This window comes from Hibiscus syriacus, unplaced genomic scaffold, assembly GCF_006381635.1.
Source record: "Hibiscus syriacus cultivar Baekdansim isolate YM2019G1 unplaced genomic scaffold, ASM638163v2 tig00110940_pilon, whole genome shotgun sequence".
In the NCBI taxonomy this organism is placed as follows: Eukaryota; Viridiplantae; Streptophyta; class Magnoliopsida; order Malvales; family Malvaceae; genus Hibiscus; species Hibiscus syriacus.
The window spans coordinates 1,129,362-1,141,848 of NW_024062923.1; the positions used below are offsets into that span (position 1 = coordinate 1,129,362).

The 12,487-nt window shown below is 34.2% G+C and overlaps 4 protein-coding genes across 6 annotated transcripts; 1 reads left to right on the top strand and 3 right to left on the bottom strand.

The window, feature by feature from the left end:
- Positions 1-1,042: 1,042 nt before the first annotated feature.
- LOC120147542 lies at positions 1,043-3,055 on the bottom strand. Of its 2 annotated transcripts, XM_039160889.1 has the most exons (5): positions 2,884-2,998; positions 2,260-2,415; positions 1,917-2,069; positions 1,722-1,803; positions 1,043-1,646 (listed from the first exon to the last, which is right to left on the bottom strand). In XM_039160889.1, exons 3-5 carry the CDS (start codon positions 2,039-2,041, stop codon positions 1,257-1,259), a joined length of 597 nt encoding a protein of 198 aa, XP_039016820.1. In that variant the 5' UTR covers positions 2,042-2,069; positions 2,260-2,415; positions 2,884-2,998; the 3' UTR covers positions 1,043-1,256. The 2 variants fall into 2 exon arrangements, with proteins under 2 accessions (XP_039016820.1, XP_039016819.1); XM_039160888.1 differs by lacking the exon at positions 2,260-2,415 and having other exon boundaries at positions 1,051-1,646; positions 2,884-3,055.
- Positions 3,056-3,441: 386 nt separating this feature from the next.
- LOC120147466 (SEC12-like protein 1) lies at positions 3,442-4,370 on the bottom strand. Its single transcript, XM_039160840.1, has 4 exons — positions 4,215-4,370; positions 4,046-4,137; positions 3,681-3,780; positions 3,442-3,596 (listed from the first exon to the last, which is right to left on the bottom strand). The coding sequence occupies exons 1-4, from the start codon at positions 4,353-4,355 to the stop codon at positions 3,504-3,506; spliced, it is 426 nt and encodes a 141-aa protein (XP_039016771.1). The 5' UTR covers positions 4,356-4,370; the 3' UTR covers positions 3,442-3,503.
- A 1,521-nt stretch (positions 4,371-5,891) lies between these two features.
- On the top strand, positions 5,892-6,302 carry LOC120147483 (dual-specificity RNA methyltransferase RlmN-like). Its single transcript, XM_039160855.1, has one exon. The coding sequence runs from the start codon at positions 5,892-5,894 to the stop codon at positions 6,300-6,302; it is 411 nt and encodes a 136-aa protein (XP_039016786.1).
- A 3,490-nt stretch (positions 6,303-9,792) lies between these two features.
- On the bottom strand, positions 9,793-12,487 carry LOC120147436 (28 kDa heat- and acid-stable phosphoprotein-like). Of its 2 annotated transcripts, none has more exons than XM_039160820.1 (9): positions 12,433-12,487; positions 11,885-12,077; positions 11,386-11,423; positions 11,203-11,286; positions 11,024-11,110; positions 10,892-10,926; positions 10,635-10,720; positions 10,035-10,100; positions 9,793-9,947 (listed from the first exon to the last, which is right to left on the bottom strand). In XM_039160820.1, the coding sequence occupies exons 2-9, from the start codon at positions 11,949-11,951 to the stop codon at positions 9,913-9,915; spliced, it is 498 nt and encodes a 165-aa protein (XP_039016751.1). In that variant the 5' UTR covers positions 11,952-12,077; positions 12,433-12,487; the 3' UTR covers positions 9,793-9,912. The 2 variants fall into 2 exon arrangements, with proteins under 2 accessions (XP_039016751.1, XP_039016752.1); XM_039160821.1 differs by having other exon boundaries at positions 11,885-11,992; positions 12,433-12,482.

Consider the following 12,487-nt stretch of genomic DNA (forward strand, 5'->3'; position numbering starts at 1 on the left):
TAACCATATTTGTTTCCTAATCATTTATTTGTGAGTGAAATTTACATAAGTTCTGTTATTTAATACAGTAACAATTTTAATTTCATAAATTATCATTTGTATTTATTTTTTTTAAAACATAATTTTTTTTTATTAATTTGGGTAGGTACAAGACAGTATTTATTTAAATATTATTGAATAAATATAATTTTCAAACATTTGATATTAAATATAATTAAATAAATAAGATTATTCATAAGAATCCATATAGATTTTTTTATTAAAACCCGACAATCGAGATTAAATATTCTTCTTCTGAAAACTCTTTAAAAAGTAAACAGTTAATCATGCGCGCGAATAGAGAGATCAAACCCTTTATGTTAAGTATCATAAATCTATTTAATTCTAGTTTGATAATTAATGACTGAATAATTGAAAAAATATATAATATTAGGTGCATTGACGGAAGGTTAATATGGATACAGAAATACCTTCAGCTAGACTAAATAGCAGGCCACACAATCCATTTTTTTTTTACTTCTTTTACCTAAGCCTAACTCAAGCCAACAGAATGACCTAGCTCACAATTGAACAAGTATTTTTTATTTTATAATTCAATATAAATAAAAAAATATATTATTAAGTTATAATTCGAGTCGAATAAACCTTCATTGACGAAACTCTTGGCCTAATTTGCATGAGCCGGGCCGAACGACCCATCCGACCATGTTCCACCTTTCTTTTCTTTTCTAAATCAAAAGACCATATTTATGACAAATACTTCAGGATGGAAAACCAATTCACACAGGAGGAAAGAAACAAAGATTCATCAAACTGTCGATTAGAATTGAGAATGGCAAGCCTGTACCCAAGACTAACCTACATTTCTCATCAAAATTGCCCCTCCATTAAAGAAAATAATATAAGATATATGTACAATGACGAAAGAATATATCTACTAGACTTCTAGCACTAAAGAATAGTGTAAATATATATATATATTGAATTACATGTTATGAAAGTTCTAAACAAAAACCTGATATGGTGCGAGGATCTTGTAAATAGGCAAATAGTCTGGGAAGCTATTGTTGTTTCCCCTCCACTCCTTGAAAAGCATTTACTCAAATAAAAGTGTGACCAACCGTGTGATGTTAGATGTAACTAGGCTTCTCATGTCCACAGTAGTTTTTCCTGCTTTCCAGTTAGAGAAAAGAGAGGATTTCAGAGATTGGTGTTTCCAAGTTAGAATATGGCCATTTATTAGGTTCTAGGTAATCCTATAATCCAAGTGGATTCTTCTTGTATCCATTCCTACGCCTTCCCAATTTTTTCTCCCTGTTTTCCATCTTCTTTTCCATCTTCAGCCTATATCTTTCTTCCCTCTGCCTCTCATAAATCCCTTGCCAATGCACTTCGCCCGTCATTGACCATAGCCATGTCTTCCTTGGCTGGTCATCATCGTCTGAAGCCCCAGCTAGATCTTCATCCTTGCCCTTTAATAATGCAAAGTTAAAATATCTAGCCCACATAAATGCTTTTCGTTGTTCGACCGGATGTTGCTCTTCAAGCAAACCAGAGTGCGGCTTAATGTAGACCATCCTACGCCCACTATGGTAAGCCCAGACATTGACCAAGAGTTCCAAAACCCGACAGTAACAGTGTTTTTTCTGAACATATAGAGGAATGCTATGATCAGACTCTCAATGGAACCAACGGAAGACATATGAAACCACAAAGCTTACCTCAAGATCCGATGAACCCAACAAACAAATATTGACATCGCTAGAATTGGTATGCAAGCCATGTAGAGAATTGACAAACATCCTGTAATTCGATTATACAAGTTTACACTCATCATCTCACTGTGCAATAATCCAAAAAGATACTGAAAGAAGGAGAAAAGATGATATGAAAAAAGACAGTACTCATAGAATTACCGAGAAAACATTATGAACTCCAAAAAGGAAGTGGTAGGCATCACCCAGCTGTGCAAGGCAGACCAGTGACCTTCAACATTGGGCATGGGAGGAAGAGCTTCCATATCAGATGGCAAGACATACATCTTCCGGAAGGCATTTTCAAAAGCAGTTCTGCAGGCAATTAAAAAATCTTCTAAACCAATCCATATACTTCACATACAGTAATTAAAAGTAACCTAACATCCACGCCTATCTATTGCAAGTTAAATAACAAAGCTGCACAGCAACTAACCAACTTAGACTCCCCAAGGCCAAGCTTTTGGCAAGAAGTTTGTTCAAATTTTAATAGGAAGATGATCACCTTCTACAACTAAATCCAACCCCCAGCCAAGGTTCATGAGCAACAAATTCTGAGTTAGCCTACCAATAAAAAATAATCATTTCTAACCTATTGAACCTGATGTTGGCCCATGTTTAGATTCATGAAGTTGAACTTCGATCAAACCAGGCTTAAAACCTGAAAAAATGTTTTTACCATGTAAACACAACACTTAGGCCCTCACCTCTTTGCAGGCCCACCTATGCTATTTTTGGCTTGCTAAAAGATGTCATTGAACAGGAAAAAGCAGTTTTTACCATGTAAACATAACAATAGTATAATGTTTTCCTTGATCTTGTGCTTGGTAACAGTATTCAGAGCTGTACCATGATGGCTTCAACAAGAAAATTTTGACAAAACTGATCCCAAGAGATATTTATTTGACTTATTTTTCTGGAAGTATCTGTGTCTGACACCTATGGGAGATGCATACTCAGACATGGGTATAAGAATATGACCCTCCAACACATAGAGGAAGAAGGAACAAAGGAGAAAGCAACTCATTGTAGGAAGAGATAATCCGTATATCTACAACATGGCAAGCAAAAGACCCTCACATAAGCTGTAGAAATTACACCCAAACCTAGTATATATAGTGAAACAAACCTGCAGTGCCCAGCATTTAATATATCACACATTGACCAAAATGTAAGCGCATCGATGGTTCCTTCACCACTGCGATCAACTTCAAGGCATGCCCAGAAGTACATTACATCTCCTTTACTTTCTTGTATTTTTTTCTTCGATAACTTTTTTATCTTTTTTGGAAAATGAAACCTATTTCAAGAAAAACAAACATTGCAAACTCTAAAAATTGATAGTTGTAGACTTGAAGCGAAAGATACAGATACCAGAACCGCATAAAAAATGAACACCTTTAGTTTTAGGAACTTCTACACTTTTCTCTCTTAAACAATTAAAGCATGTGGGGAGATGACAAAAGAGAGAAACAGATGGAAAATTGAAAATACAAGCAAGCAAATCTGGAGGGGAGAGTAAAGCATTGGGTTATAATAGACCATTGTCATTGCACTTGAAGATGATAACTGAAGTAAATATTGAGGGGCAAACAAGGCTATCAAGAAGTAAATATTGAGTAGCCTCTTATGCCCGATTTTATTCCATCTGGTTATGTCATAAACTGCAGTAACTGCTTTATTACCTGTCAAATTTCAGCATGCAGTTTTTGTAAAAGTCATTTAATAACTGAAAATAAATCGTTTGCTTCAAACTAAAGCATGGTTAAACTTTTGAACAGCACAAAACAAAAATGGTTTTGTCCCATCCAGGGAGAACCGACATAATTCAATCTTTTCATCCTACAAACAAAAACAGACTAAAAGTTTGTCAGAAAGACAAAATTTAGCATATATAAAGAAAATCATTGGTTAAAGGAATGATACTGAGTTGCAACCTAAAGTCATTAAAGGAATACCATCATCTGCCTTCCAGATTCTTGCTGAACCCTCTGTAGATGTTGACGCTAAGAATTCTGAATCGAGGCTAGAGTATGAAAAGCAAACCAAGCAAAATTCAAAAGTCATGTTGGAAATGAAAAACCATCGAAACAAATTTAACTATAGAAAATATATACATGATTCACTTTTTTAACAAAAAAAAATGACATGCAAGAAGATTTTTCAACCCCTTTAAAAGTCATTAGAATATTTTTGTTGAGCAAGAAGTCTCATAACGGCACATCTTATTGTCAATAAGATTTCTAGACAGTAATTACATTACGATTGCATGCAAATAGGCTCACTTTTACCTAAAATCCATATCCCGAAAGGATTCATGTGCTCTTACTTCATCTACAATAGTGTGCAGGCTTGGCCATTCCAAGATTCTAAGATGCCCATCCTATTGTTGATCACAATAGAAGTTACCAACATGAGAAAGGAAAACAAGCATTGATCAAATTCAAGATGACTGCTTACCACTCCAACAGCGGCAAATTTAGAACCATCAACACTGAATGCTACGCATTTCTGCGGACCAACATCTTGGAGAGGAGGTAACTGTTTGACAAGCAGCTTCAATTTTGTTTCCAGACCATAAACCTCAAACAACCTGCCCATACAAGAAAATATTTCATTCTATCAAAACACTGTGCCCAAGAATTGTCAGCTGAGGCCAAGATGAAGTAATTGTTTGTCGTGATAAACATCAATCTAAAAATGTAGAAATTTCTCTTTCTATCTCAGGCCATAAAGGATTCAGTAGTCCAATTCCAGATACCAACTTCGTTTCTTTTGGAGGGGGTGGCAAGAGGGAATGTTAAACAACCAATATAACTTGAGGTCTTCCACATTTGCTTTAAAACTAGACTTACCAACTTAAAGTTGATGCATTACAAAATGAACATATAAAGTATTTAGAAGAGCTTATAAGACATCTCAAAGCAATCTGATTCAAAGCAGCACCAAGAACTTATTATGCTTCTGGATATCATATAATTGAAATCAACAATGAGCATAGCAAAAAAGTAAGCGAACAACTCAAAAAAGGGCAAGGTTCAAGAATACGAATGAAAAATCCAGAACAGAGAACCGAACACTGTTGATTACGAATTCATTCCTCAAATCCAAGCAGGCCAAAATGAGTCCACCAACCAGATACGAAATAATGCAGAGAGCCCAACATGCAGATAACCGAGCAAAGAGGAGATTTCTAGTATATTTTTGTGTTGCACAAAGCCCCCATAAGAAGAGACAATACCCCACTTCTCCATCCAATAGTTCCAAAGCCAAAAGGAAGCAAAAAGAAACCATTTCCAAATTATATGATTACTACCCTCAAGATCAAAATACCTTGAGCCCTCGCATTTCTCCACGACCTTAACAAACTATTAAAAGAAATAGGACCATAACAAAACAGAGCATTTGGTGAACAGTTAAAAAAAGTTCAATTTTTGTTCACTTATATTCGTTTATCAAGCTAAATAAACGAATATGACCAATATTTTGCTACTCGTTTATTAAAGAAACAGAACTCAAGCGACTTCACTCTGTTTATACTAAGAAAAAACTTGTATTTGAATCATTTGAAACTAGCTTGATAAATAATTCAGCGCTCATTTAAAACACATTTATTCTTCTATTATGATATAATTTAGAACTTACTCTTTTTTTTTCCTTTATTGCTTTATAATATAATTATCAGATCTAAAAGTCATTTATTTGTTGCTTGTTTGAAATTTTTCAGATTTGTTAGCCTATCGTTCATGAATATATTAGTCATGAACATGTTCATTTAATTTTTGCAAACGAGCACATTTTATTTAACTGAATGAACACACACACATAATGTTTAATGAACCAAGTTTGAACAAAATTTTGAACTTCTTAGCGAGTATGAACAAGCTCAAAAATAGACGAATGAACATAGATTGAGTTTTATTAGTTCAAGCTTGGTTTGGGTAGTAATCATATAGTTTGGAAATGGTTTCTTTTTGAGCAGATTAAGCTTCTGATTACTTCAATAAAATGACATCCCAATGAACACCACGAAGCATTTCAAAAGAAAATTGAATATTCATGCATCTCCAAGCGATGGCAATCAACAGATAAAAAAAACTCGGGGAAAGTAAAATTAATGAGGTCAGGAATTGGATCATGCCAATCAATCGGAAGTATAAACTGAACCTTCTTCTTGAGACCCTTAGGGAGGAACTAATGTTCAAAAATAACTACAAAGTTCTATTTGAATATGTAATGCTTGCGGGAATTAATAACAGCATTGAGGATGCTAACAGGTTAATCAATCTTGTGAAGGGTATTCCCTGCAAAATCAATCTTATTTCTTTTAATCCTCATTCTGGGTCTCAATTTAGACTTAGCAGCGACGAGAAGATGATCGAGTTTAGAAATGTTTTAGCCAAAGGTGGTTGCACTGTTTTTATGCGATTTAGTAGAGGTGATGATCAGATGGCTGCGTGTGGGAAGCTAGGGAACCCTGGTTCAATTCAAGCACCCTTGCTCCGTGTTCCAGAGCAATTCCGGGTGGCTCTCAACACCGGTACATGATTTCTTGGACAATGAACAAACCAGATTTGGCTTAATCTTATCTCAAGCCTCAGACGAGTGGAGTAGGAAGGAAGCAGGGCATGTTACACTGCTGTACTTTTTCTTATTCTTATCGTTCTATTCGGATTTATTTAGTTAAATGTGATGTGCTTTTCTTCAAGGGGTTGAATTTAATTTTTATAATTTTAAGAAAATAAAATAAAAAAGAAAGAGCTCACTTGCAACCGCCATTAGAGGTAGAGCAAATGAAATCATCTCCACTCGGGTGCACTGCGATGGTTATTGGGTCACCATCACTCTCTTCAAATTCATGTCTAACCTAAACATAAAATATAAACTCCTAGAAGCAGAAATCAACTTTCCCAAAACCAAAAGTTGAAACAAAAACAATAAATAAACATTAGCATAATGTTTCTCGAACACCCAAGCTAAGGGAGAAAAATAAAAAAGAAAATCTCGATAGCAGCAACCGAAGAAGAGGAACTGGGTCGGGTCATCGTCAGTCCCAGCACGACCAAATTGCCATTTTCGGGTCGACGGATCCATGACCCACACTTGACGGACCTACCTGCTCCTTCTTCCATCGGTGAAGAGAATGGAAAGCTCGAAATAAGTCAACGACAGATGTTTTTCCCCTGTTTTTTTGGTTTATGTATTTTAGCTAGAAGCTCTCATTTTCGCCGTTTGAAGGAGATTTTATAGGCAAATATATAAATATAATACAAGTGAAAAAAAGGCACAATTTAATAGAGAGTGCCTCGCCGTTGAACGCCTGCGCTCTATAAAGCTTTTTATTTTTATTTTAATTACTATTCTGTAGATTTAAAAAAACAAAATATTATATTAACTGTGGGAAAAAAATCAAATCGAGTTATATAATTGTAATGTGATATTGATGATTATCTTTAATTAATTTTAAATATTATATTTATATCGTATTTAATTAGTTTAGTATCGGGGTCACCACTCCAAAGAGAAAATTGGTGGATTTAATGACGTGATTGGGATATTACGCATATATGATGAATAAAACAATGCTATATGATACATGTTGTATATTACACACAAAAGATATGTTTCCATATATGCTTGATTTTGTTGTTTTGGATTTATTTAAGAATCAACCAATGGTATTAACATGTCTTATATATTATTTACAGGACTTGTTTCGAAAATTTTAGGCCACGCTCGTTAAACTGAATTTTCCAAATACTTTCATAGAAGACAAAACTTATAGGACAAACTACAAGTTTAATCGTCTTTGTTTCGGTTTTATTTAGTTTTGATCACTAGATTTGAAAAGTTATGTTTCAGTCATTTATATCATTATTTTATTACATTTTGATAAGTAGACCGTTAAATATTGTTATCCCATAATAATACTTAAATAATAATACTTCATTTTCACGTAGATTACACCTGGATTAGAAAATGTTGATCGATCATTTGACTCTCTAAACATCTCATTAATATGAGGAATTAAGTACGTTAAATGAGTTTAGATCGACTTAAATGATTAACGAGGGAACAAGACTCAAGTAATCAGGGGTAAATCACAGGCTTTATTATTGTTTGGGGTTAATCGAAAGGTCTTGGGAAACTCTCTCTAGGATTCATGCACTCTTTGAAATAACGAAAAGGCTTGAGTGATGGGTTGTAAAACGTAACTAGTTGAATTGTTTAAGTTTAGGGTGCGTTTGGTTCACGGAATGTAAGATTACCAGTGGGAATAAAAGATTATCAGGGAATAGGATTACTAGGAATGTTACATTACTGTGTTTGGTTAATTTGACAGGAATGTAAGATTACAGTGTTTGGTTGAAGGAATAAAAGATTACTGGAATGTATATTTTACCAAATTGTCCTTGTTCTATATTTGTTTTTTAACAAGTGAAATTCTAAATATTTAAATAAAAATTATTTATATAAAAATTATATTTCTTGATAATATATTACTTGAGTATTTAAATATATAATGTATTATTTTAATTTTAATTAATATTAAATTTTACATAATTTATGTAAAAATATATTAAAATGAGTTTTTGTTATGTAACAAATGAGATAATACTTGAGTAAGAATACAAATGTAAATTAAAATTCAAACTATGTATCTTTATTTTGAGAAATTATGATTATCAGTTTTTATTTTATTATAACGAGAACCACATTACAAAATATAGCTAGCTAATTCATTAAAATCTTCTTGGATGATTGTGTAATCCATAAAAGTGTTCACATGAATTTATTCGGTTGAACAAGATGACAAATACAGTGTAATGAAAGTTCATAATCCTAATCCCACATGAAGATATGAGTTTTTGTTCACTTGATTCTTGGTTTGTTAAAATAAATTTATTTAACTTCCTAAAAGAAGGGAATTAATTTTGTTTTGTTTGATTTTAGCTTTAGTTAAATGACTAAATATATAATTTAACGTTAAAAAATATACATGAAAGTGGGGTGATTATGATTGATGAGATTCACCGGGGAATGAAATACCGAAGCACTCTTACAAATAATGGAACCAACAAAGGCAGCAACTAGTGTTGCTGGGACCATCGCAGATCCTTAGGTAGGATAGAGTTTTGATCAATCAATAGCAACGCAAGCAAATTGTTTAAAATTCATAGAAGATTCCTTCTCCATTATCGAAGAACAAATTAAAACCATTATCACCAAAGGCCTAGTTCACCTTTGCATAGAGCTCAACAAAATGCACCTTTCCACCATTCTCCTATTACACTCTCTCCGTCCAAAACCAGGCCTATTCAAGTTCGGTCCGCTAGTCCTCGTCGTGTTCGAGATGATCGGAGCTCATTTTCATCTCAAACACCAAGCTTAAGGTCCAATTACTATTACACTTGCAGCTTCGGTACAAGTAGCGGCACGGGAAATAATGCCATTACGGTGCCTAATTACATGGCGGCTACCGAGTCGGCACAAGTGCTGGTCCAGATTTATCGTGTTGTGGGCATCTGCACTAGAGTCTGAATGTTGAGGATGCGTTTACACAAGTGCTGGTCCAGATTTATCATGTTGTGAACAAGAAAACTCTCAATGTAGGAGATGTCCTATTGGCTTTGCCTAAAGGAAAGACGATGTAACGGCCATAAAAGGAGGAGGATGTTGAATGGTGAAAGCGAACACCAACAAAAGTATTTACCGGTTGACATTATGCTTCGGAACATGCTTAAGCAAATGTGAATGGTAGCTTGAACTCTAGAACTAAGGTTACTAATTTTATACAAAATTCAGCCTGTTTCAGATATTTTAACGATTTAACTCGACCAAACTCCATTTCGGATATAATCTAACACTGGAAGGCCTCAAACCACCTTTAACTCTTTGATAAAAATCTCATAATAGAGGCTAAAATTAGCAGAGCGTAAAATGAGTTTTAACTCAAAAACACAAACAAAATTATCAAATAATGTGCACCAAATAGGAAGAAACAAATGTATAATGAGATGTATAACCATCACCCTTTAAAGAAAAATAATATAAAAAAGAAGAATCTTTGAATATAAATCAATTGCCAGCTAAATTGTAGAAAGTACACATATAATCATCTATTGGAAGAAACACTTGCTGTATGTAAAAAGAAATGTCATTTTCGACCATCAACCTTCTTCTGCTCCCTCGCTGAAACAAATTCAAATATGGATGTTCATCAGTGCCAAAAAAGAAAAAAAAGTTCGACATTTAATAGTCATGGCTCCAGATTCTTACAGGCTTTCTCCTTCTCTCGTTTTCTAGCAGCTTCTTCTCTCTGTTGACGAATAAGAGCTAGGCGTTCTGTATTACCACAACATTCCAAGTTAGAAATGCTTTCTTTTGTTCTTATCAAGGAAAAATAGCAGTGCAAAGCAGGAATCAATTAGATTCAACTTTTCAGTTTTCCCACTAATAGAAGTGATAAGGCATATCGGTCATTTTGCAAGTAAATTTGGTTATAGGAAGCAATTTTGCAAAATTAAGATTTTAAAAGCACTCAGCTTGTTCATCATCCCACAGTGGCACATGTCTTCTCAGTTTAATGTGTAACAATTACAGCCTCTTCAGTCTTCAAGCATTCTAGGTTTCTAATCTATAGAATTCAACTCCCCCAAAATCTAGCCAACTAGAAAAAAATTAAATCAGCCTTAAAACTGGAGTTGATAGGGGAAGTAGACGATCATGTTGGAAGATAAATTGACGATTGGCATAATGAGTAAGGAATCAGATGTTAGCATTGTCAGTGTTTAGCCCACTCTATTAAATTAATGTGATCAGTAAGGCGTGATACGAGGGAGGTTTGATAAGAGGTAAAGGAATATCCTGTTAGTTTACCCAAATCTTTCCTTGCTTGTTCTGTTTTGCCCTGCTCCTGCAGCCTCATGTATCGTTCATGGGCTCTCTGCTTTTCTAGTTCCTCCCTGTAAACAATTAGGGAATATACATATGATGGAGCATTCACATAAAAACCATAAAGAAAGAATATACAGAAGTTATATCTTAAGACAGAAGAATAGATCCAGACAACAAACCATGACTTAAAATGCATCAAAAGCAGAATTTGGAAGAAAAAATTGGATAAATTTACAAACCTTTCACGCCTTGAAAGTTCAGTAGTTTTCCCAGCCTACAAATGAGATTGGATAAAATCAAAACATATATAAAGCATTAGTTGTAACATACAATCATTGAAACAATATATAAGGAGACATCGTGAAACTGACATCGACATCCTTAGCTTTCAAGTTCTTTGGCTTCACCAAATTAGGATTGTTGATTTCAATCACACCTTGAGTCCCCTTGCGCTTTTGCTGTTGGTTTGCAACAGGAAATTTTCAGATTTCCTAATCATTCATATGCAGAAACAATTGACAAACAGAAGCCCAGTTATGATAAAACTTACTTCAGTTTCGTCATCAGATTCTTCTCCAGACTCCTGTTCAGATTCATCATCTGATTCTTCCTCCGCCTTGTATTCAGCTTCTTGCTAACAACATTAATGAGTAAAGAGTGAGTTCTTATAGTTTAATAGCATAAATAACTACTAAAAGTGTGGGTCAGTGAATCTAAAAGAGAGAGTGCATACCCTCTTAAAAGTGCGAGGACGAGTTGATGTACCAGCAACTGCAAACACACAAAAAACAAAAGAAAACAAGGTTTTCCTCAGGCAGTGTGTTTGCACGATTGGTTTCAGAAGAAACAGTTAACCCTAATCCTAAATCAGACAATGTCTGATAATCATCCACAATCTTTACTAACAATAATTAACCTAAATTTACTCTAACCAAATAATAGTAAATTAAACAAAACAATTGCTCTTAACCTCTCAAGCAACGTTTTTTGACACATATTTTCAATAAACCACTAGAAAATATCAAAGTGATAAAAATTTCCAAAAATTTAAATAGAAAATTTGCAATTTCAACTTTGTCGATCGTAAACTGACGGTGTACATACTTCAACAAGTCCCACTAAAACCAAATAAAAAGATCTGAATGTTTTACTTTTAATCGAATATTTCCGGGTATAGAAATAAAAAGAAGCATTAAAATTGAAAAGTATGGAATAAAAGGAAGAACTCATACGCATCTGTTCAGGGGTGGAGAAGTGGCGTTGACCGGTGGGCTTCGCCTTGAATTTTCCTCTTCCCATTGCTAATAACGGAGACAGATAAAAGATTTCCAGTCCCGTAACTTCAACAATTGATTACTTGGATTATTTGCGCAGAAAAGGAAAAAGAATCCGCATTCTAAGCTTAACACTGAAACGTTCGAAACGCTTAAACAACATACGAAAAAAAACAAACTCAGCTGAGAAAGCACGAAATTGTGTACTTTATGGACAGGAAAATGAATAAAGCAATGTAACATTATGAAGCAAAGTCAGAGAAAATAAGAGTTTCATGTGATTTCTGGATCCTCACAACATAACTAATACTCACTGTAAGCTCAAATCAAAAGCATGGAGGTCGAATTCAAGAGAAGTTATTGAAACTAGACTACCAAGAAAAGAATCAAAAACAACATCGATGTGCATTCAAGAGGTTTTTGTTAACAGAAACAAAAGCACAAAATATGAAACCAAAAAACAGTACTGGGAAATTAAAAGAAAATGAGTGGAGTAGAAATCTTACCAGAAAAAATTCTCAGCAAAGGAAATTGGACAGAAGCGAAGTCACGGGAGAAGAA

Excerpts from the sequence above, each read along its gene's own strand:
- LOC120147466 (XM_039160840.1), bottom strand. The coding sequence starts at position 4,355 with ATGGGCAGGTTGTTTGAGGTTTATGGTCTGGAAACAAAATTGAAGCTG. Across the intron at positions 4,138-4,214 it reads AATTTGCCGCTGTTGGAGTG|GATGGGCATCTTAGAATCTT; the intron begins GTAAGCAGTCAT and ends GATCAACAATAG. Across the intron at positions 3,781-4,045 it reads TTTCGGGATATGGATTTTAG|CCTCGATTCAGAATTCTTAG; the intron begins GTAAAAGTGAGC and ends TTCATACTCTAG.
- LOC120147542 (XM_039160888.1), bottom strand. The coding sequence starts at position 2,987 with ATGTACTTCTGGGCATGCCTTGAAGTTGATCGCAGTGGTGAAGGAACC. Across the intron at positions 1,804-1,916 it reads GAGTTCATAATGTTTTCTCG|GATGTTTGTCAATTCTCTAC; the intron begins GTAATTCTATGA and ends ATCGAATTACAG. Across the intron at positions 1,647-1,721 it reads TGGGTTCATCGGATCTTGAG|AAAAAACACTGTTACTGTCG; the intron begins GTAAGCTTTGTG and ends CTATATGTTCAG.
- LOC120147483 (XM_039160855.1), top strand. The coding sequence starts at position 5,892 with ATGCCAATCAATCGGAAGTATAAACTGAACCTTCTTCTTGAGACCCTT.
- LOC120147436 (XM_039160820.1), bottom strand. The coding sequence starts at position 11,951 with ATGGGAAGAGGAAAATTCAAGGCGAAGCCCACCGGTCAACGCCACTTC. Across the intron at positions 11,424-11,884 it reads CTCCACCCCTGAACAGATGC|TTGCTGGTACATCAACTCGT; the intron begins GTATGAGTTCTT and ends GTGTGTTTGCAG. Across the intron at positions 10,721-10,891 it reads GAACTTTCAAGGCGTGAAAG|GGAGGAACTAGAAAAGCAGA; the intron begins GTTTGTAAATTT and ends AATTGTTTACAG.